The 23,287-nt window shown below is 43.7% G+C and overlaps 1 protein-coding gene across 7 annotated transcripts; it reads left to right on the top strand.

Moving 5' to 3' along the window:
- The first annotated feature begins 495 nt into the window (after positions 1-495).
- Positions 496-21,148, top strand: TLR2 (toll like receptor 2). Of its 7 annotated transcripts, XM_054065788.1 has the most exons (4): positions 496-691; positions 6,074-6,181; positions 16,098-16,174; positions 17,787-21,148. In XM_054065788.1, the coding sequence occupies exon 4, from the start codon at positions 17,791-17,793 to the stop codon at positions 20,167-20,169; it is 2,379 nt and encodes a 792-aa protein (XP_053921763.1). In that variant the 5' UTR covers positions 496-691; positions 6,074-6,181; positions 16,098-16,174; positions 17,787-17,790; the 3' UTR covers positions 20,170-21,148. The 7 variants fall into 7 exon arrangements, with proteins under 7 accessions (XP_053921763.1, XP_053921760.1, XP_053921761.1 ...); XM_054065785.1 differs by lacking the exon at positions 6,074-6,181; XM_054065786.1 differs by lacking the exon at positions 6,074-6,181 and having other exon boundaries at positions 16,043-16,174.
- The last annotated feature ends 2,139 nt before the right edge of the window (positions 21,149-23,287 follow it).

Here is a 23,287-nt window from a genome sequence, read left to right as displayed (position 1 = left end):
TGATCTTGTGACTTCGTCATGAGCACAGTGGCAACTGATGAGTCTGTCCTACAGTTCCTGCAGCCAGATCTGGGCATGCAGGACTGTTACAGCTGCTCAAAGAAGCAATGACCAGCAAACAGCTTGCTGTTTCCCTTGTAGTAAAAAGCCTGAAAATGTGGTTGAGAGATCTGATTGTCAGAGGGCAAATGAGCTCATTAAAGAGAGCTGGTAACTGTCTTAATCCACTGAAGAGGGTAGAAGGGCAAGAAGCAACGGAGGTGCTTGCCGTCTGCACTGGGGCTGGCAGTACTTTCAGCTCCCGGACACAACTTCTCTCTGCCTCAGGAGAAGCTCTGGTGCTGCCTGGGAAGCTGTGGCCTCAGCAGCCCTGCAGGCTCCTGCAGAGTTGGCACCACCCTCTTCCAAGATGAGCTCTTGGCCAGTTTTTACGGTAGTAGGTTGGGCTTTGCTTTCCAGCATTTGCTTCCTTCCCTCACAGCCTGGGGAACACCCATTGTTTATTTTTCTTAGTCATCAAGTCACCCTCATCTTTTGCCCTCTCCACGTGCTTTCTTTGCTTTCAGCAGTTTGTGGAAAAGGCTCACAGCGGCACCTCCTGTCACCATGGGCATATTTTAGTTGTACCTTGGATTTCTCTGCCTCATCTCATCGTTCTGTCTGCATGTCCACTTCTCTGAAATGACTTAAGGTAGGGCTTATTGCACCCTCTTCTGCAGCGCCCTCGGCTGGGCTGAGGGTCACTGTCTCCCGAGCCCTGTTGTGCTGCCATGGCCATCCTCTGTCCCAGTGACAATGCAACACTCACTCTGCCTTTCGGACAGGCAGAAGGCTGCCAGCGGTAGGTGTTCCAGCTGGAGAAGAAGTTTCCTGGCAATGGTTGGGGCAGTTACCCAGTCCTGCACTGGGGGAGGCTCTGCTGGGTGAATCCTAGCGATGCTCCCTTTCTCTATGAGCTGTGGGACAGGGAGGAGCAGGAGGCACTTGGGGAGCAGTGCTCTGCCCCGTTGTGAGTGACAGCAGAGGAGGGAGAGGGTTTATTGCCCCACAAGGTGGTGTTGCGGCTGAGCTCCGGGGAGCTTGCACCCACCTCTGCACCTCATCACTAATGCATGGACACAGGCGCTCCCCTGCTGCTGAAAGATGAGTATTGTTGTTTCTGCCTCTGTCTCTGGAGTGCGTTTTCCTGCAAAAGCTGCCTGTCTTTGCCTGCCTGACAAAAATACCTCCTTTGTTGCTGTGAGTTGCACACCACGTGGCTTGCTTTTTCCGTGACTGCTGCTGTATTTCATTTCTTGCTGTTTGCTTCAACAACAACAGCAGTAGCACAACCCCTCTAACCTTTTCTGACTCCAGGGCTGCCTGAAAGGCAGCATTCCTCATCACTCCCCTGGTTGTGCGTGAGAGCTGTTCCCTGGGCTGTGGGGGTTCTAGCAGCCTTGTTCAGAGGCAGTGGTGCTTTGGTGTTTCCACGTGGCTTCATACACCTCTCTGGAATTTCTGTTGCTCAGAGGCTGCCAGCAACCTGTGCAACCGGGGATCACACTGGCCTGGAATGAGAGACCTCCCGAGTGCTAGATGAGCTTCCAAATCTGGTGTGGACAAGCTTCTCATCTAGCAAAAAGCAGTTATTTAATCATTGTTAGCTAAACTACTAGCAGCCAGGATTGACTAGCATCCAAGCATGTACATATACATCTCTTGGAAGGTGCATTTTGCCTCCATGAGTGACCAAAAAGCCCCTGTTCTCTTCCGTAAATCCAATTCCTGTGCAGTGATTTCAAGAAAGTGACAGAACATACCCCTGACCATCCCTGCTACGCTCTGGGCTGTGGTTGCTGTACCCGTGGGATGACAGGCTCTGCCAGACCTCCTTTCTCCTTCACACTGGCAAAATTCTCAGTTTGCTGGGAGACATTTGTTTGGTTTTAATTTTGACTGAACATACAATTTGAGAAGGCAAGCTAATGCTTTTCCCAATGTTTATTGGCACTGATGTGGGGGAAGCCTGCATGCTGGACTTGCGCCGGCACTCAGAGAGGGTGATGTGGATGGTAGGTTGCCTTTGCTCGGCTATACTGGGGGTCAGTATTGAGACAGCCCTGAACCACGCTAGAAATAATCACCTTCAATGTCCTACAAGAACCTGTTGTGGTTGCTGGTTCTGATTTAGGGAGAGAAATGTTTCACTTCATTCTTTTGACACATCCTTGTTAAATGGAAGGTGTTCTGCAGTGCAGTGTAGGAAATGCTGAAGAGTGCGAACCAGATGCTGAAGCTGCTAAGGGAACCTTGCAGAAACAGCAGAAAACGCTGTAATCTTCCCACCTTTCTCCCCAGACCTGAGAGACAGTGGTGTGGCCATTGCTCTTTTCTCAGTATTGATCATATGAGAAAAGCAGCATCTTGGCTGCATTGCTCCAGCTGCTTACGTGCCCCCTGAGTCATCATTCCTCCAGCCCAGCTCACGATGGCATGCAAACCTCCAGCACAGGGTGTGTAAGGGAGTGGAAAACAACTTCATTGCCACTCTGTTTCCGGAGCAGCATGGAAAGCCCACCTTCCCTATAGGTTGCCCCTTTATCTTTTCCGGCCCATGATTTGTGATGTAAACGTTTTCTGGAGCTCAGTAGTGGTTTTGTATTGATCCGCTCTTTCCAGAGCTGTACCTGCAGGTTGCTCAGTCTCTGCGGAGAGCAAGTAATTGTTAACCAGAGGAAATGCCAGCCCTACTTCTGCTGATGAAAGCCTCTGCTTAGTCACAGCTTGTGTTCCTCCTTTGGTTATTAGTTTTTAATTCGGGTCCTACCACCCCTTCCTGTTGGCTGAGGATATCAGGCACACACTCCGCGTGCCTTTGGGCTCCCACTGTTAGTTCTGCGTTCAGTTCATACGCTCACCAAATGACTTTCAGTACCAAGTTTCAGTTTTTCCCATCTGTATGTTCTCGGCATGTAATGTACTTTGCAGGTATCTTGAGCTTCATCCAGGCTCAGTTGTCCAATTTTCCCACGCCGTTGCTCTGGTGAGCATAGGTGTTGCTGAGCAATTTTCTCCTGGCACTTTGCTACTACTTTCACCACCACTACATCACTGCAAGCACAGCTGATCTCCATCTCTCCTGGCTCACAGGGTTTGCTTATGCTTTTGGTTGCAGCCTTGGACATCGTGGCTCTGTGTGTCTTGGCCTGAGCCATCGGTGGCTTAAAGGGTGAGATGCTCCTGATGGCAGTCAGAAACCTGGGATACAAAAAATTGATGGAGATGCCAGGGGTCCACAGCCTGCTGGGCGGTGAGCTCATGGTGACATAGGCTTTTGGCTATCTGTAAGTATTTCTGCCTTCTGAGCAAGGTTCACAGGCAAGATTGTGAATTTCTCTTGCAATAACTGAACTTCATGACCCAGGTCAATGCCCTGTAGCAATGCGCAACTTTTGGATGCCCTGAACGCAGTGTCATTAAGGAGAGGTATCTTTGTGCCTTTTATAGATCCCCTGCACATTCACTGGTTGGTGGAGAGTTTGTTTTTTTTTTCTAAAAAAGGAACCTTTCTGTTAATTTGAAAGACTTTCAATAGTTTATCAGTTTAAGGACTAAGATTTGTCACACAATTTGTTGAGGACCAAATAATGGCTTATAGAAATACTTCAAAATCCTTAACTGAATTATAAAGTATCTGTTGACTCTTATTTAGTAGTTTCATTAGTGAAATGTGAGCTTGTGAGCATCCTCCAGAACTATTTGTGTAACTGAAGCTCAGTACGATGTAGGTTTGGTTTTGGTGGCGTGCACTGTTTGCTGTATAAGAAACCTGAAGCTTAACCAGTGCAGCATTCTTCTTTCTGAAGAGCTGACTTGAGGGATGAGTGAAAGGCTCCTACATGACCTTCATTCTGTCCTTTTCCTTACTTCCTTTTGTCTGAGTAGTCTTTTGTCCGTATGACCAGCCCCATCTGCAGACCTGTCAAGCCCAAGTTCAGCTGTCTTGGCCAAAACACCGCTGATACGTAGTACAGAGAGAGTTTGTTAAAGAAGTCCTCAAGGGACTGAGTATTGAGTTCTATAAATAAAAATAGGAAACAGATGGCACCGGTTTCAAAAGTTAAGTGGTTTTTAACTAGTCTAGTAACTAATGTTTTCATATACCTACAAAAATATTACAGTTTTATCTTTGTAAAGATCAAAAGAGCAACTTTGAAGCACTTGCCAGGCACACACAGCCATGTAGTTTAATAGATGACAGACCAAATGTATCCTTACAGTAATGGGTCTGACTTGCCGACTTCGAATTCTCCCATGTATTCCTGCAGTGAATAAAGCCTAACGACTGCCCTGGTTTTTTTTTTTTTTTCTAATTACTACTTACTACTACTGTAGACCCAGTGTTGCCTCAAAAATATTGCAGATATTAAGAGAAGTCTGCAAGTCTGGGGGCAGAGAGGCAGCCCAGTAAGGAAGCATAACATGCAAGGAAGAAGTTAGGAAACCTCCAGAGCTGCCCGGGTCTCTGCGGAAGCCGAGTATGTCAGCATCCACCTCTGTTTCGATCAACGCACTTGCTCGTGGGAATTTGTTTTAACTTCTAGAGAGAGATGGGGAGAAGGCAGACCATAGCACGTCTGACTTAGGCTGAGACAAGCTGGCTCTGTACAGCGAGGTGGGTATATATCTGATGTCTAATGTGACCAAACCCGCAGGAACTGCAGCGCTGCCTAGAAGCAAATGGAAATGTTGTGTGCCAGCTGTTGCGAACTCAGAAAACACTCTTCCAGTTGTACAATTTATACTGAAAACTTTTTTCCTGTTGTAGGATTTATTCTGAGGGCAGAAGAGACTCTTTCTTACAAGCTGGGATAAACCTTTTGGAGTCCAGAATTTTCCAGAGTTACAGTTGAGCTAAAACTTATGCAAGATGCCAACCTTTATTAGTTTGTCTGCAAAAAAGCTGACTCTGCTTCCTCAAAACACTGGACACTGATTTAAAGTCTGTCTCTCTCCTGTGCCCCATCTGGCTGCTCTTTAAGCCAAACCCTGTGCTATCGGAGGGGAATGCCACTTCATGTGCCATGACTTTCAGCTCCTTTTACCTTGCTGAAACTTGTCTTTTGGGCTTCTGTTCTGTTTGCTTGGTTTGTTTGTTACATGCACGTTTGTTTGTTTTTAAGGAGCCTAACCTCTCACTTAGCTTGATTGAAAAGCAGATTTTTGACAGTGGAAATGGAAATATATAGCACAGTTAAGAACCCCTGGATCCATAGTGGTACCCTTCCTCTGTGTTCCCCATCAAAATGACCTGGAATCGAGTTCCTAGAAGGCCTATGCAAGAAGCTGGAGGTCAATGTCACCTCCAAAATCTGTGCAAAAAATCTGTGGCAGGGACACTTTCTCCAATTCAGTCTTTTCCATTAGACCTTAATGTGTCTCCTACAATAAAGAGAGATGGAATGAAAGTAATTTTTCTTTTGGTAGATAGATCATCATCAGGTCATATTTAGTGAAATTTCTAATATGATTTAAAAATCATAGACAACACAATTTAACCTCAGTGACAACAGAGGGAGACACTTGGGTGGAATTTGGGATTCAGTTTCCCCTTTAGGCATGTAAGAGTTTAGCATTTAGTTCTCGGCTGTCCCATACTTAGCTGGTAGCTGATATTTGGAGGCCCTGGGGTTTAGATACAACAGTTCCTGTTGGGTCTCTGGGTCTGTTCCTGAGGATGCTCAGGATGCCTCAGGGCAACTGGTGCCAGTCCTCCCTTCCAGTGTCCAGTGGTTAAGGTCTCACTCGTATCTCCTCTGCCTGCTTTTTCTGCCTTTTTTTTTTTTTTTTTTTTTAGCTCTTTCAGCAAAATGTGCAGAAGAGGAGAAAGTGGCGCTGTCTTTTCTTCTGTATCTTGCTTGTAGGAGCATTTACAGAGTTTTAGGGAGCCCCCAGGTTCACAAAGAATCTCCTCTGCCACAGGACAGGAGCAGACATAGGGTATTTACCCTAAATTTCTGTACATATCCTGCTTATTGTGGGAAAAGGAGCAATTGTGACAGTTTGTCTCAGTGGTTTCCCCCTGCCACAGCCTCTTGGACAGAAGATCATGACTTTCCAGAGCCAGGCAAAGCCAGTGCATCTGTGTGCAGGACCAGTCTTGTCCTGCTGCGTGCCAAACGTGCAGGATGGATTAAAGGTACGTGCTTGCAGCAACCCATCCCTCAGCTGCTTCTCCACTGGTGGGGATGGGGAGCTGGGCGATCTCTTTGTCTCCGGCCTATCTCTTCTTCTGGCTTTCCATCCTGGAAGAGGGGGAACAGAGCAAGTGGGGGTGGATGCAAGCCCCACGCCAGAGAGACGGCCCTGCAGCACCTCAGCGTCTTTGCTACCTGATTTCCTCTTTAAAATACAGTAGGGGGGCATCTAATTAGAGAGTAAATACACCGTTAAAGGCACAGCTTTAGCTACATGGTTGTTGTCTTTCATGCCAAAAGTTACAAGCAAAAGCAAGGGTTGGAGGGGCATGAAAACCCTTGGCTGAACTCTGCAGCAGAAAGCAGAAAACTTTAAGAATAAAACAGGACAGAGAAACCACTGAGGTACAGTGGTGAGCTTCCCATCACCCTGTATGCCTTAAGGGCAGCCGGACTGAGGACCTTGCTCAGCCTGTGATTTCTAGAAGCTTGCACAAGCAGTGTCCTCCTGGCACCCCAGCAAGCGCCCTGTTCTGGCTACCCCTCCTGCTGGGGGTGTCCTTCATCCTCGACAGGTCCCCAGGGAGACTTTACTCCCCTTGGGAGCAAGATCTAGCCTGAGTAAGCCTGATTTTTTTGAAGACAAAGGAAGACCTAATAGTGTTTGCCATTTCTTTATTTATTTGCGGGTATTTCCTGGTTTCAGTGTTGTGCGATGTTTACCAAAGACAAGGGGCCAAAGTAAACCACCCAAATGAATAATTGCGAATGAAAAACCCATCTGCTCAGCAAAGCTGGTCCCTTGCCTTCGAGTGCTTTAGTCATTTCAGATTAGGCTCTCGCTTGCCATTCTTCTGCAGATAGGCTTACAAGGAATCGCCCTGAGACAAACCTGCCCCTGCATGCAGCCGCTGGCAGAAAGCTTAGGAAGGTCTGGAAAGACTCTCTAGCAAGAATAGGGATTAATGTGCCTGCTTGTTAACTTCGGCAGCCTGCGTAGTCGTCATTGTGCCAGTTAGGGAAAGCAAATGGGGAGGGATTATTTTATGATCAGTGGCATTCCTTGGGGATGTGGAGGTTTCTTTTGAGGACTTCCTAGCAGAAGTAGAAGGCAGAGCAAAGCACAAAGTGGTTCGTTCATGGCTGGCAGGCTGTTTTGGCAGGAGGAGCCAAAACGGATGGAAACCCTCACTTCTCCCTTAATCCAGTTGCAGACCTGACTTACCCAGAGTGAGTCAGTGTACCAATGTTGTCCTGTTGCTTATTGAGAAGTTATGAGCTCAGAAGTTTTTTTGTCCAGCTTACCAGCTCCTCACTGAATTCCCTGTGAAAGAGAAGGGGCTGCCCAAACTTAAGACAGGATTTCTTCACCTGCAGAAACGGGGAGCAAAGCAAAGAACTCATTCATAGACTGTGTTTCATCATGAGAAGTGTGAGGAATGCTTATTTTACTGAAAAAAAAATAGACCTCTGAACAGTAACGAAGAAGAAGAGTCCAGCACTCCTTCGCTTTAGCCACCCCTTCCCCATTACTCACTGCATTTTTGTTAGTGACTCTTGAAAGTTACTATTCAACTGGAAGACTTTGCAAACATCAGGGAAGACACTATCAGGTGGAAACATGGAGATACCAGACAGATGACTGAGAGTCCTCTCAGTAGAGGGTTGTGCATCTCAGTACGTTTGCTTGGCCTTTTGGTCCCAGAGGTGAGCTGGGAACAACGAGCTCAAGGAAACAACCCCAGAGAAATAAAGTACACTGAAGGACTAATTCTAAAGGAAATTTGTTGAAACTATTAATCATAGAACATACAGGAAATTAATTTAAAATGATGTCATAAAAATAGCATATGAAAGAAGTGCAAACGTAACATAATTTCTATAAATAGAAAAGAATCTTTATACTGACACTTCTGTAAGTTTTAAGCTGAAAACAAATCAGGTGGCCGGTCTGTTGGGTAAGGGCTGTTAAACATTGAATGCTAAGACCCAAAGAAACAAAGATCTTCTTGTGCCTGCAGCTGCAAACCTCATGGTCAGTTCAGCATTGGAGGAATGTCACTTGGTTTGATACAAGGTGAGAGAATGCATCTCATTGAATGCTCCTTCCCACAGCAGAACAGACAGGTAGAAAAATCTTATTATCCTATGATTATCTCGGAACCAACTTATTCTTATCCTGGAGTTACAGCTATCGAGATGAAAGCTGTCTGTTTTAACTGCTTTTTTTTGCCTATGACATTTCCTTTGATTCCTCTTCTTTGATAACTTTCCTGTCCAAAAGCTGCAAACTACAGAACAAATTAATCAAAAGCATGAGTTACCATGCATCCTACACTTACTAGAGTTCTACAAAAGTGTTTTTAGCATTACTACAACATCATGTTGCAGACTTTGTATAAGTTCCCTAATTGTTCTCAAGTGACAAGTGAGGGGCTTTTTGTTTGTGTGTTTTCTGTTACCCTATGCTTGCAATCACCCGTTGCACTGGGTTTGCATCTCTGCTAGAGTGGCTAAGTCTTGCTAAAAGGCGTACCAGTGTCAGCAATGTTTCTGGACCATCACGACTGGAGTAACGGGACATTGCCAAGAAAGGACTATTCCCCCTCAAGTGCACTCCATCGCTGCCCAGCCTGTGCTCCCTTCCGTCAAACGGACACCGTGATCTGGCAGAAACCACTGGGTTGGAAGAAAATATGAAGAAAGAAAAAGAAAAACAAAGAAAAGCATTTCCCAACAATGCTGTAGACTAAATGCACCGCTCTGGGAGGGTGTGCTCAGCTGTGGCGAGGCTTGCTGCAGGCATCTCCAGAGCATCCCAGAGACACCTGCGTTACCAAAGCAGAGCCATGCTCTACGTGGCATATTCAGGTAATGCTTTTTAGATGTCAGAGAGGAATTCAGCTTGACATCTGTAAATGTGAGTATTTCACAGCAGTAGAAAGCACCTTGGCTGGGGGTTGATCCCCTAGTATGGGGCATTTTTTTCTGTAGATACTGAAATAAAGACAAAAAGACATCTTGCAGCACAGGCACAAGAGTTACACAGTCCATTCTGTATCTGTCATTACTAAGCTGGTACCACCACACTCAACAAAACTTACAGAAGAGCGAGAAATGCAGTCTCAGGATAATTCAGGAGGACTGATTAAAATAGCTGAGCATGTACTTGAAAATCAACTTGGAGTGTCTTTTCAATCATGTACAAGTCTGGAAAGTTGGAGAATGGTCAGATATCAAAAATATCTCAGTATTTGAAGATGTTTTTATGGCTCTTTCAGAGTCAACACACACTTTTCAAATACTTACATCACTTTAGGATCAGGATTTTAATTTTTAGTAAAAGTGATTTTTTTCATGGGTGTTTAAAACTCTTCTGTATTGAAGCATCTGAATAGTTGGTATAAAGATTGTACAATTGCAAAAGAACACAATAGAAATAATCCCTGCAAGAAACTCATGAAAAATGTCATTTTTCCAATTAAAAAGTCCTAGGAAATAGCTTGATAGATTTTTTTTTTCCCCTGTATTTTAAAAAATACAAAGCTTTGATCAATGATAAAGCAAGAAAAGTAACTGCACTGAAGAAAGAGCTTCTGAGGTCTTGCATAATTGAAAATAAAGATCTGGAATGGACCATTTTCTCTTTCTGAAATACACTGTCATGTCTGAAATATTTCAAGGCATCAGATACAGAGGAAGGCAGCAGTTGAATGCAAAGACTGAACTACCTGTGCAAAATATATCCTGGCATTGTCTTTCTTGGAACAAATACAAAAATCTTGTTATTTTTATAGCATATGATAATGATCTGATTCATTTCCTGCTCAGATTCTTGCCTAACAGTTGAACAATTCTTTTTTTTTTTTTTATGTATATATAAGAAGCAGTTAAATATGTATCTCTGCATCCCAGTTCAGCATTCTCCATCTCTGTACAGGAAAGAAACTCTATCTGGTTCTGCAATGACTTGGTCCCATTCCCAGGAATGTTGCTCTTCCCTGATAAAAAAAAAAGAAAAAAGCAAAAAAGAATCCCACCACTTTTTCAGTGTATCAGCACTAGATAGACTTAGGTAAGAGACGTGCGCCCATGCATTCTTCTCGATGAGGCAAGACAAGGTTTGCTGGACCTTTCCAGCACTGAAGCCCACTGACACACGTATCCCTCTCTGCAGCCTCTCTTGAAGAAGCTTTTCCTCAGAGTTGAGTGTCAATGGTTTTCACCCTTGCAGGAAATTCCAGTGCTGGGATTTTAAACCCTAACTTCCTTACAACAGCCTGCTAGTGACGACTTGCACCCGCTGGGGTGTGACAGGGTATTTTCTGCGCTGGTGAGCTGAAATGAAGCAGAAGCCAATCTGACAGCAAATGTAAGAGATCCCGTTCCTCTCTTTTCCCAACTCCCTAAGGTGCAGCCTGTGCCTTGTAGGGTACTTGAAGACCCTACCCCTGGCATACGTGCAGCAGCTCTGATGGCCAAGGACACCCTGGAGGGGTGACACCATCTCAGCACAGGCAGGTCTGGTGGCTCCTCGGTGGTGCTTTTTACTCTGACCGGAAACCAGGAAAATCCTTGTTTTGAAGCAGGCGTAGCACCTCATTTTCTTGAAAAACAGGATATATGTTTTATATCTCCAAATAAGTGTCTGGGAAGCCTGTAACAGATGACCTCTGCCATATAGTTGGAGATACAGCAAAGCAAGCTGACCAACGAAACAAGAGTGCAATATATGTAGACCAATGGGAAAAAGTTCTTCAAAATACCGAGTGGTACTTCAGAAACCTACACAGAGGTATTTCCTGAAGGTATCTCAAAAATTGAAGAAGTAGCATTATACATTGATAACGTTGAACCAATTATCACTATGCAAATCACAGAAAATATATTAAAAGAAAATGTGATTTCCAAATTATGTCTGTTTTAGGGGATGGATCCCCAGCAGCAGCAAGCAGCGGGCCTGTTTGTCCGGGTGATAAGAGGTATATTTGGTTTGACCTTCGAGGTTCTAGTGCCATAATGTTCGTGCTACAGGTTTTTGAGTCCTACAGCCTGATTAGGCTCCCTGTGGTGTACCTTTGGAGATCCAGGGTTACAAATACAGGAAGTATAAGGGCTGATACAACCAAGCTAGCCTGTAAGAAAAGATGGGGTCAAGGTTGCTCTGAGCACCTTCTTTATGGGTTTTGGACACCTGCCTCCGTGTATGGTACCCATCTTTGCATCTTCTCTGGGAGCTGGATCCTACCACAGGGATGCAGGAATCCCTGGACAGCACTTGGAAGAAGTTATACTCAACCAGATGTATTTCCAGACAGACCTCTCCCCTACCAAAGGGGAGTCTCATTTATTGTTAGTATAAGTTTTACATTTTGTCTTATTCCCCACAGCATGCCAGGAAGTCCCTTGGCAGGCATGTTTCTACATGGACACCGTTTATCCCACCGAGTGTCCAGTGTTTGAGATACCTGTCAGCATCCTTGACTAGTGTCCAGACCCACACAGCTCTGGGGTGCAAGCATCAATAGTTGGGGGGACCCATTCCATGTGAGTTGTCTCAGAGTTCTCATTTGGGAGTAAAACATTTGTATGATGCTGGTAACTGGATTTTGTGTATTTGTCATAGTGGTTTTCAGAAAAGGGTGCCAAAAATTGCTATAGTATTTACTATATATATATATATATATATAGTAAATATATATACTATAATATATATACTATATATAGTAAATATATATACTATATATATATATATATAGTAAACACTATAGCAATTTTTGGCACCCTTTTCTGAATATATATATATAGTAAATACATAAGCATAGTTTTGTAGCTGTGTATTAAAGGAAAATCCTAATGTTCCTGTCAGAAACAAATTGTTTTCACCCCACCTAAGAAAGTGCAATGCAAGAAAGGAACTGCGTTGTCCAGATTGGTGTTGCATGCAAGCTGCTTTCTGTTGATGCAATTTCCTTAATGGGACCATTTTGGGAGAAATAAGGGCTTTTCGCTTGTTGAGTCATGCTGGTACAACTGTTCTAGAAAATGAAAACTTTCCATATTATTAGAATGAGCTTTGGTATCTTAGCCTGTGAACTTCCCTGTTAGTCGCTCCTCTGTTACAGCAGTAAATCAACATCATGTTATTCCCATTGAACGCTTTCAGAAAGGATATGATTGAAAAAAACCCACAACTCCGTTTCCTCAGCAGAGGCAGTCCCACAGTCTGGCTGTTGAGTGAATAACTTTTCACACAGCATTATCCTGCTTTTGCCACACGGGCAGGGCAAGGATACATCAGAAGGAAAAATGGGGAATCTGTTCCTCTGCATTTAAACTTTCAATGTGAGGATCTAACCAGGGGCCTGAGCTGCTGGTGGAATAGGCCTGGTATGGAACATGACAAAGTTAAAATAGTTTATTTTTCATTATAATATTCCTTTTTGTTTTAGTTTGAAAACAAATACAATAAATACCCAAAGCCCCGCGAGTCAGATTAAAGTATAAGACCAGCAGAGCATGCCAAGGCTCTGTTTCCATGATCACGAAAGGATGCCAAGCTGTCCTGCTTTCAATTACGTGCATATCATACCTCCTGTTCCAAAGATGCAAGCACAGATTTGACCACTTATCCTCACCAGCCATTCTGGGGATGGAGGGTGTAGGAGAAATCGCCCCGGGTTCAGCCTGGCTGGCACTGCTGTGGCCGAGCTGATGCACTGACACGTCCTGTTTACCAGGGATAAGTATCAAGAAGCAGTTCTGTGCTGCTTGCAAAGATTTTATTTTTTTTTTGCTTTGCAAAGGATTTCTTCTCATTCTGCAGGCTGGCCAATGGATTTGTGAGCTTTCTTCTCTTTTCTACTGCTTCTGCCTTTTCTTTGAGACAGGGGTCTGGGCCAGAGTGTTGTCTGCATTCAGCCCCTTCTGTAGTGTTCACTCATATTTTCTCAGCAGAAAAGCAAAAAACAGCTCTGAGTGCGGATACTGACATACAGGAGGAAAGAGGAAGGAAGGGCTCAGGATCCTCTCATGTGTGACTGGGAAGGGGAAGTCCTTTAAAGAGTGTAACACATCACTGGAGATGAAGGAGTTGGTATCCCTGTCTGGCAGAGGGGTGAGGGCTGCTGGGCTCTGGCAACTGGAGTTTGATCCTAAAGCCACCTTCCCCTGGGCTATACAACACAGCTGCAGAAAGAGGAGGTAGTGGGGATACAACAGTGAAACAACCCTTGTAACTCTGATGGCAGATTGACTGAGGACTAGTTAGGCCACTTGGTTCATGGTTTTTGATCAAAAAAAACCAGTAGGGTTCTGTCTTGCATAAATAGATTTCCCAGCTGAGACAAATGTGTGCTTCTTGAGCTGCTGTGAGACAAACAGTAACATTTAAAGCAAGGCAGCTTCAAAAATTATGATGACTGTTCTGTCTTAGCCCTATTAATCTGCTGGCAAAGGCTTGTGTTATATCTCTGCTTGGAACACTGGCAATTACAAGAGCACGTTTGTGACAGATCTGTTCCCTTCTGCCGGGAAAAAGGAATATACTTGCACAGGTGGAGGCATGTGTCTTTTTTAAACACTATAAAAGAAGATGTATCATAATAGATTTGACTTGGAGGAGAGAAATCAGAAGATGGTTGGACTCGATGACCCAGTGGGTCCCTTCCAACCTAGTGATTCTATGATTCTGTGCAACTTTGTGCGATGCTAAGCATGCAGTTACTGTGAAGAAAATGCAGACGAATGGTATTCTTGCCTTAAAAGGCAGTGGTTTTCTCCTACTTTAGACTCTCTAATTTCGAAAAAGGTTGTTCTGAGTCCAGGCTGCAGGACCAGTTTGGAAGCTGGTGCTCTGAGAGGCAGCAGGCTGGTGTCTCCCGTCTGTGTGAGGGCAGCTTGTGGAGGGCATTTCTGGCCACCTTAAGCATCCTTGGACATTCCCAACTCCATATAACTGATGAATCCTGGCGAATTAGCCTGGAATAAATGAGAGGACAGTTGTACTGCTTGTAGACCTTTTTCCCCTACTGATGGAAACAAGCACAAGGCCCATCCTAATTTCCTGACTTTTTAATCAGCTTGCTGAAATGAGCTGCTTTGTTTGTGAACTGTGACATCGGGAGGTGGGCAGGGTTGCTCTGGTCCTCTTTTTCTGAGAGAAAACAGAAACCTGGCCTGGTTTGGAAGTGTGATGAGAATGGACTGAGCCTGGATGTCAAGACAAAGTCAATACTTCTGAAAACATAGCAGATGCCTACCTAGAGTCTCCATAAATGTGTGGTGGGAAAGCTGTAACTTGCAAAAAAACGCTCCTGCTATGCATTCAGTGAAACGCACCCCCCTCCTATGTGGTGGTCTTCTTCAAAGCCCTTCACAAATTCAACTATATTTAACTTTATCAAGGAGTTGCAATTTTGATGACAAGAGCATATAGGAATGAGTCATGTCAAACTCATAATTAACATATTTTATCATTTTGACGACAGAAAGTTTTCCCTTTTGAAGAACAAGAACCATTTCAGCTGAGAGGTGCTAGAGGGAAGAGGTGGCTTTGGGGAAGTTCATGACATCCTTTCACTAAAACATTTCCCTTCTCTGCTGTATCCCACAGCTGCTCTGTCTCTATTTTAAAACGTTGTTATGCTTACCATATATCGTCTGTAACAGGCAGAAAATACCAGGGTATATCAGTCTTTCAATTCCTCTTTTGGAAAACATCGAGTTAATCTAAGTTTAGTTGGGACTAAAGGTCGTTACGAGATGCACGTGGGCTTCTGTCTGTGCTTTGCCACCCTTGAGCACACAGTTGCTGCCATTGGCCCCTGACACAAGGCCAAGCAGCTGGAGGGAATCGGTCTGTCTGTCTCCTCTCAGGAAGGTACCTCTTGCTGCAAGAGGGCAGCAGACTGTGACAATTTCTGTACACGCACACACAAATTGGAAACGGAAATAGGAAGTTTCAGTGAACTAATTCAATGGGTTTCCCTTTCAGAGCTGGTAGGAAGACTCCTGCAGCATGGTTGGCCATTTGACCAGCTGTGTGTTTCCATTCAGTCAGAATTAAGTAAATATCATCAAACTTCCCCTCTCAAAATTCCCTTGAGTGTTCACAGGGGGATACTTTCTTTCAGAGTGTGTGTTCTTGTTTAGACAGAACATCATTCCTTTTCTTAAGCATTTTCTATTTGTTGATAATGTTCGACTGCCGTGTCCTAGGAACGAAGTGATAGTGTTCCTCTGGTACTCTTTGACTAAACAATTTGACTCCCATATTTATGTCGATATAAAATGTGTATTCATATGTTGATAACATTTTACAGAACCTATGCAACAAAACAAAACAATCTCACTGTGCTATGTCCTGTTTCTCAGTATAGTTAATACCCCCCAGTCTATATCAGACAATGAGTATCAAAAGAAGATATACAGGGAGATGGAAGCAGTTCTGCCTAGGAACTATTTCTGTACTTAATGCTGGAGGAAGTGATTGTGAAAGAATGACTTTTGCAAAAAGGTTGCATCAGCCTTTCCAGCAATGGGTGATGACGGGAAAAAGGAGAGAGATTTGCCACTGAATTTCAGCTTGTGAAGAAGAGAGTGCAAATATGATCTATGCTCATTTTTGTACCCCCTGTCAGCTGCAGCAGTAGATGTGATTGGAATGTGAGTTTTAAGGACAGCATCATGAGTGCTGGACAATAGCGTACTCTTTAGAAGCCACGGTTTCCTTAGGGGAGCAGCTACTAAAGAAAAGCTGTGCAAACAGGTATGCTTCAGTGGCTGAGCAGCTAGAGGACATTGGGAAATTGTCGACATAATTTTGTTTGAGGAGCACGAACTGAAATATTTTGTCACTCCAGGACAGTCGTCACATCAGACCTACCAAAGGCTTTCCAGCTTTTATTGTGCTTACAGGTATGATCTGACCACTTGAATCCCAGAGCGCACAGTCAGTACACAAGGAGACTGAAGCACAGCTTGCAGTACACAAGGTAAGTACTCTGCATATTAGGGATTTGGGAATACTGTTTGTCTCCAGAACTGGAGCTGTTCAGTGACCTTTAATAAGTGACTTATTTTCTGGTGTAGCCAATGGTGAAATGTTCTTTGGCACCTGTAGCAGGAAATACAGCTCTTCTGTAAATTAAAATCAGTATTGTTCCAATCACATCCACTGTTTATAGAGTGATGGTAACATCCAGTTCCCGTCTGTTACCAGTGTTGATTTACAGGAAAGGGTGGTAGTCTTGATAGGTTGCATATCAGCATGTTTTGGTAAAGAACATGTACTTACACAGTGTATAAAAAGGTGTGCCAGGAGCCCCCACAGCTCTGCTTTTTTTAAGCCCGAGGCTGATGAGATTCCATGCAGGGGACCCCAAAAATCTCTTCTGGGAAAGGTTGTAATGTCAGAAGCCACAGCCCACTTAAAGGGCTGAGAGAGTGGACATGATCTATTTGAACTTCTGCCTCAAAGACAGCAATACTAGATGGACAGGCTAACACTGTGAAGGCTGTGAGCATTTAGAATCATAGCATAATTTAGGTTAAGATCGTTGAGTCCCACCATTAACCAAATACTGTCAAGTCCATGACTAAACCATGTCCCTAAGTGCCATGTCTACACATCTCTTAAATACCTCCAGGCATGGTGACTCAACCACTTTTCTCAGCAGCTTGTTCCAATGCTTGACAACTGATTCAATGAAGAAATATTTCCTAATATCCAATCTAAACCTTCTGTGGTGCAACTTCAGGTCGTTTCCTCTTGTCCTATCACTTGTTACTTGGCAGAAGAGATCAACATTCACCTCGCTACAATCTCCTTTCAGGTAGTTGTAGAGAGTGATAAGGTCTTCTCTGAGCCTCCTTTTCTCCAGACAAAACAATCTCCTTCCCCTCATCCACTCCTCATAAGACTTTTGCTCTGGACCCTTCACCAGCTTTGTTGTCCTTTGCACACAGTCTAGCACCTCAGTGTCTTTCTTGCAGTGAGAAGCCCAAAACTGAAAACAGTATTTGAGGTGTGACCAGTGCTGAGTACAAGAGGATAATCACTTCCCTTGTCCTGCTGGCCACACCGTTTCTGATATAAGCCAGAATGCTATCGGCCTTCTTGGCCTCCTGGACGTGCTGCTGGCTCATATTCAGCTGGCTGCTAACCAGCACCTCCAGGTTCTTTTCCATCAGGCAGCTTTCCAGCTACTCTTCCGCTTTCTGAGGCTGCGCTTGATCCTCTTATGCAGATCACTGATGATCTAACCATCTTCCACTGTTCAGGGTTGAAACATCCAGCTGCAGCTTTGTTGCTGTAAGGAGATGTAATACCATAGCCAATGTGCATATGAAAAGGCAGGACATTGAGAAAGGTTGTTTATGACTGCTGAGACGTAATATGGCTGTACTTGAGAGATGAGTAGCATGCCATGTTTACAGGGCTGAACGCTTGAAGTAGGAGGGAAAGATTGATGCAATAGGACAACTCTTACAAGAAAAATCATTGAATCTGAAATTCCTAATAAAATGGCACAGATATTAAATTGTTTCCAGTTGCTGTTAAAACTAAAAATCAACACTTCCCTCTATCTTTTCTGTTTCCTACAGCAAAATGTTCAGCCAAACAAAACACAAATCAAGAATTACACACATCTGGCAAGCGTGGGCCATCTACATGGTCTTAGCTGCAAACCTTTCTGAAGAACAAGCACTGAAGCAGACTTGCCCTTCATGTGATGCCACTCAGCTTTGCAACTGCTCTTCCATGGGCTTGGACTCTGTTCCTCCAGGACTCACAGCCAAAATTACAGTGTTAAACCTGTCCCACAACAGGATAAAGCACATCCGATCCCAGGATCTGCAGCAGGCTGTGAACTTGAGAGCCCTGCTACTGCAGTCCAATGAAATCATCTCAATAGACGAAGACTCGTTTATCTCTCTTGGGAAACTAGAGCTCTTGGATTTATCAAATAACAGCCTGACTTACTTGTCCCCTGCGTGGTTTGGGCAACTTTTTTCACTCCAGCACCTCCGCCTCCAAGGGAACTCCTACAGAGACCTGGGGGAAAGCTCCCCCTTTTCTAGACTGAGGAACCTGAGTTCTCTCCACCTGGGCAACCCGGGGTTCTCCACGATAAGACAAGGAAACTTTGAGGGCATTGTGGTTCTTGACAAGTTGTGGATTGATGGTAGCAATCTCAGTCAGTATGAACCTGGAAGTTTGAAACAGATTCAGAGGATAAATCACCTGATCGTAAACCTAAGAAGTACAAGTGTATTCTCAGCAATTGTCAGGGACCTTCTGCACTCTGTCACTTGGTTAGAAGTAAGAAAAATAGCATTCAATGTACCGGCTGAAATGCAGCTATTGAAAGTCATGTCTTCTTCTTTTGCAGAGAAAATTTCCTTTAAACAGGCCTTATTTACAGATGCTACTATGCCTGAGATTGTCAGCATTTTAGGAGACATGCCAAAATTAGTGGAGGTGGAGATGATAGACTGTAGGCTGTTGGGAACTGGACGATGGGGAACACAAATTCAAGCAAACCAATCACAGACAGTTAAAGTTATAACAATAGAGAGATTATCTATAGAACAGTTTTATTTGTTTACAGATCTTCACACTGTGGAAGGTCTTCTCTCCCTTCTTACCAAAGTCACGGTTGAAAACACCAAGGTCTTCCTGGTTCCATGCAGAATTTCACAAAATCTCCTGTCACTGAAGTATCTTGACCTTAGTGCAAATTTGCTTGGAGACCAGAGTCTGGAGCATTCAGCGTGTCAGGGTGCCTGGCCCTCACTACAAACTCTAAATTTAAGTCAGAATTCACTGAGTGATTTAGAAATGACAGGAAAAAGTTTGTCTCATCTAGGAAACCTAATTCTCTTAGACATTAGCCAAAATAATTTTGGTGAGGTTCCAGATGTGTGTGAATGGCCAAAAACCCTGAAACATTTAAACCTCTCCAGCACTCAAATTTCTAAACTAACAGCTTGCATTCCCACAACACTGGAAGTTTTAGATGTTAGCGCTAACAACCTGAGGGAATTTGGACTGCAACTCCCATTTCTCAAAGAGCTGTACCTTGCCAAAAACCAGCTGAAGACCTTGCCTGGTGCTGCACCCATCCCAAACTTAGTGGCCATGTCAATCAGAAGAAACAAGCTCAACAGTTTCTCCAGGGAAGAGTTTGAGTCCTTCAAGAAAATGGAGCTGCTAGATGCCAGCGACAACAACTTCATCTGCTCCTGTGACTTCCTCTCCTTCATCCAGCATGAGGCCAGGATAGACCAGATGCTGGTGGGTTGGCCAGGCAGGTACATCTGTGACTCTCCTCTGGCAGTGAGAGGGGCGCAGGTTGGAGCTGTGCACCTCTCCCTGATGGAGTGCCACAGGACCCTCATGGTGTCGTTGATGTGCGCCTTGGTGTTCTTGGTCATCCTCATCGTCGTGGCCATCGGCTACAAGTACCACGCGGTCTGGTACCTGAGAATGACCTGGGCGTGGCTCCAAGCCAAGCGGAAGCCCAAGCGAGCCCCCGCCAAGGACATCTGCTATGATGCTTTTGTCTCCTACAGTGAGAATGACTCTGACTGGGTTGAAAACATAATGGTGCGGGAGCTGGAGCAGGCCTGCCCTCCCTTTCGGCTCTGCCTCCACAAGCGGGACTTTGTGCCTGGGAAGTGGATCGTGGACAACATCATTGACTCCATAGAGAAGAGCCACAAAACGCTTTTTGTGCTGTCTGAGCACTTTGTGCGCAGCGAGTGGTGCAAATACGAGCTGGACTTTTCACACTTCCGCCTCTTTGACGAGAACAACGATGCAGCAATTCTTGTCCTCTTGGAGCCCATCCGGAGCGAAGCGATTCCCAAGAGGTTCTGCAAGCTGCGGAAGATTATGAACACAAAGACCTACCTGGAGTGGCCTCCTGGTGAAGAGCAGCAGGCAATATTTTGGTTTAATTTGAAAATAGCTCTAAAGTCCTAGACAGAAATATTAAAGATAGAATATGTAGCAAATATATCCTGGATTTGTTTCCCTTGTATGGTCATCCTATCAGCTCTCTGTATCTTGAGAAAAGATCTACTGTAAATTCTGTTACTTGCTGTGAGATTATTTTATTTTTGTAGTTGTGCTTGTGAGTTGTAGTTTCGGTTTGGGGTGTAAATAGAATTAATCTTCTTCATAGTTGCTGCTATGGTGCTGTCGTTTGGATTTGTGGCCAAAAATGTGTTGATAACACAGAGATGTTTTAGCTATTCCTAAACAGTACTTGCACGGCATCAAGGCTTTTTTGTTTCTCTTGCTGTCCTGCCAGTGAGTACACTTGGAGTGCGTGATAATTGGGGATGGGACACAGCTAGGACAGCTGATACCAGCTGACCAAAAGGATTTCCCACACTATATAATGTCATGCTTGGCAATAAAAGTTCAGGGAAAAAAAGCGGAAGGGAGGATATTTGGAGTTACAGTGTTTTTCTTCCCGAGTAACCATTATGTGTGATGGAGCCCTGCTTTCCTGGAAACAGATAAACATCTGCTTGCTGACAGGGAGGAATGAACGAATTCCTCATTTTGCTCTACTTACATGTGACTTTTGCTTTACCTATTGAACTTGCTTTATATCAAACAACAGTTTTTGTCATCTATACTCTTCTGATTCTTCCTCCAGTCCCAGTGAGGGTGCAGTGAGCAAGTTGTGCAGTGCTGAGCTGCCTTCCAGAGTTAAACTGCAACAGTTGTCTACACACATTAATAGCAACGTTAGCAAAAGCTGTCCCATTTAAATATTCAAGGATGAAAAGTTGTTTAGATATACAGCTGTATAGTTTATGTATCCTTATCTTTGCAAAAGCTTTAGGAGAGAGGCAAGGTAGCCAAGGGTTTTTCAGCATGCTTTGTACAAACCACTTCCAATCAAACACAATAAAATCAGTTTATACAGCAAGGATTTTTGTCCAAGCTTTCCTTGTTAGAGGATCTAAGGACTGATTCACAGCAGCATTTCACAAACACTGCAAATTAAATGTAAAATGTAAATCTCCTGCAGATTAATGTAAAAAATGCACTTTCACACTGTGGTACTGGCTGTTGTATCATATATGTTTTACGGCAGACAGTTTTCTTGGTGAAACAAACTTATGGATAATTTCTGTCTAGTTTCATTGTAACATATGTGGGAATACATGCTTCAGAGTAGGTTCCAAACACTCAAAGACTCTTCTGACTTCCTTAAATGGATTTTAAGCTATTCCCAGCTAGAATGTGTGAAACACATATACACACACATATATATAGTCTTTGAATCTAACAGCATTTAGAAAATGAATGAAAAGCGTGTTTTCTACCTTCTGCTCTTTCTGTAAACAAAGTCCAGAAAACTTTAGTAAACAAAAGTCCAAAAAAATAGTGGGTAGAGAGCATCACACCTGAGACACTGTGTTTGCTGTCAACTGGGGCCATGTTTTCTCAAGAAGATTGCTGGGTTGTGGTCTCCAATTGCTGAAAAAGTGGAATAAATGGGAGGCAGTGGCACCAGGCTCTTCCCTTAGAGATGATGTAAAAAGAAAGAGGTATCTTAAATGGTAAGTGCCTTTTCAGATTAGCCCTAGCAGCTTCAATCTGTTAGGCCAGAGGGACAACTAACTTCTAGATCTGTGCCGGCTTAGGCACAGTGTAGGATGTTTCCAGGCAGGCACAGAAGCAGATCCTGAAAGTCTTCACATGGAAACGTCTACAGCATTTTGCTGTATCTGTGATTAGAACATGCCCAAGTTATTGTTCTTATTGTGGTCTTTTGGTCTTGAGCATCTAACAGGTACAGAATCTCTGTCCAGACACCTCAATATTTGTAATTGAGTTGGTACCTTGGAATTCTCATGTTACAGCTAGTTACCTGTTGTGTTACTGCTTTTAGGAGGTTCTTCTCCACAGAGCCAACGTGTCAACGGGAGCAGAAGTCCTCCTGTCATTTGCTAGCCATCAAGAAGGCTGAGGACAAGCATTCTTCCATTACACGAAGAATTAGGCAACTCTGACAGTGTGATGCAAAGGGATATATGAATTTACATGCATTTTTGCATATATGAACACAGGTATAACACACTATGAGAATTCCATCTAAGCAAACAAAGTCACCTTCTTTCTATGTACTAAAGTTTGTTCTTAGTTTCTTCTACTTAAGTTTTTTTTTTTGTCCATCATTTCCTGGTTTTAGCATCTAAACCTTACCTTCTTCTGTAGATCACCTCATGCAATCTCTGCTTAATTCTCATATATTTTAAAGTGTAAATTAAAACAATCTGTAATCCTGATGACAATGCAAAGATTCTTAAAATACTGACCATAGTTTATCTGAGTACAAAAGCTACACCAGCTGGGCTAATTACTTTTTAGGACCAGCTTCTGTAACTCCTAAGCAGAACTACCCGTTCTTGAATACATTTATTTGCTGCAATACATTTCCTCGTAATCTGGCCAGGTTAGTATAGATGTCAAACATTTGGCCATTAAGCAGCAAGACTTAGGCATCCACTTTGATACGTTGTTTTTTCTTTATTTTATTTTTTTTTAAAGGGAACATATAAATGGGTTGTCAGGGAGTATAACTTTGTCCTCCTGTGTTTGAGAAGCTGGTTATCGGAAGCTGGAACTTCTGTGCATGGTGACGGTAAGTCAAAGAGGACTTAATATAGGTCCTCCTCATATAGGACTATCAGACTACTAAGCACGCTAAGCATTGCTGCAGTCAGAGCTTCTTGTAAATGTCTGCAGGAAGATGTATGAATTACTACATAGCAGGTCTGGGAAAAGAAAATACTGTAGTCAGAGTTTCAACTGGAAGCCACTAGCAATATATTTAAAAATGAAACAAGCTTAAAATAACGGCACTTTCTTTTCCTCTTTTTTAAAGGGATATTAATAATATGAAAATAAGTTCTAATTTTCTAGCACAACCTTCCCGTTAAAGGCAGTAATTTCTTTTAATTCTTTCTTTCAGAAAATAAAAAAAATGGTTTAATAGCATGCTGTATAATTTTGCTAATGCAAAAAAGGCACTATCCTGCAAAAGGGTATGTAGCACATCAGAGTTCAACCAACTGCT

This window comes from Cuculus canorus, chromosome 4, assembly GCF_017976375.1.
Source record: "Cuculus canorus isolate bCucCan1 chromosome 4, bCucCan1.pri, whole genome shotgun sequence".
NCBI lineage: Eukaryota > Metazoa > Chordata > Aves > Cuculiformes > Cuculidae > Cuculus > Cuculus canorus.
Note: the sequence above shows the minus strand (reverse complement) of the source record. Positions and strands in the feature narration are given on the sequence as shown.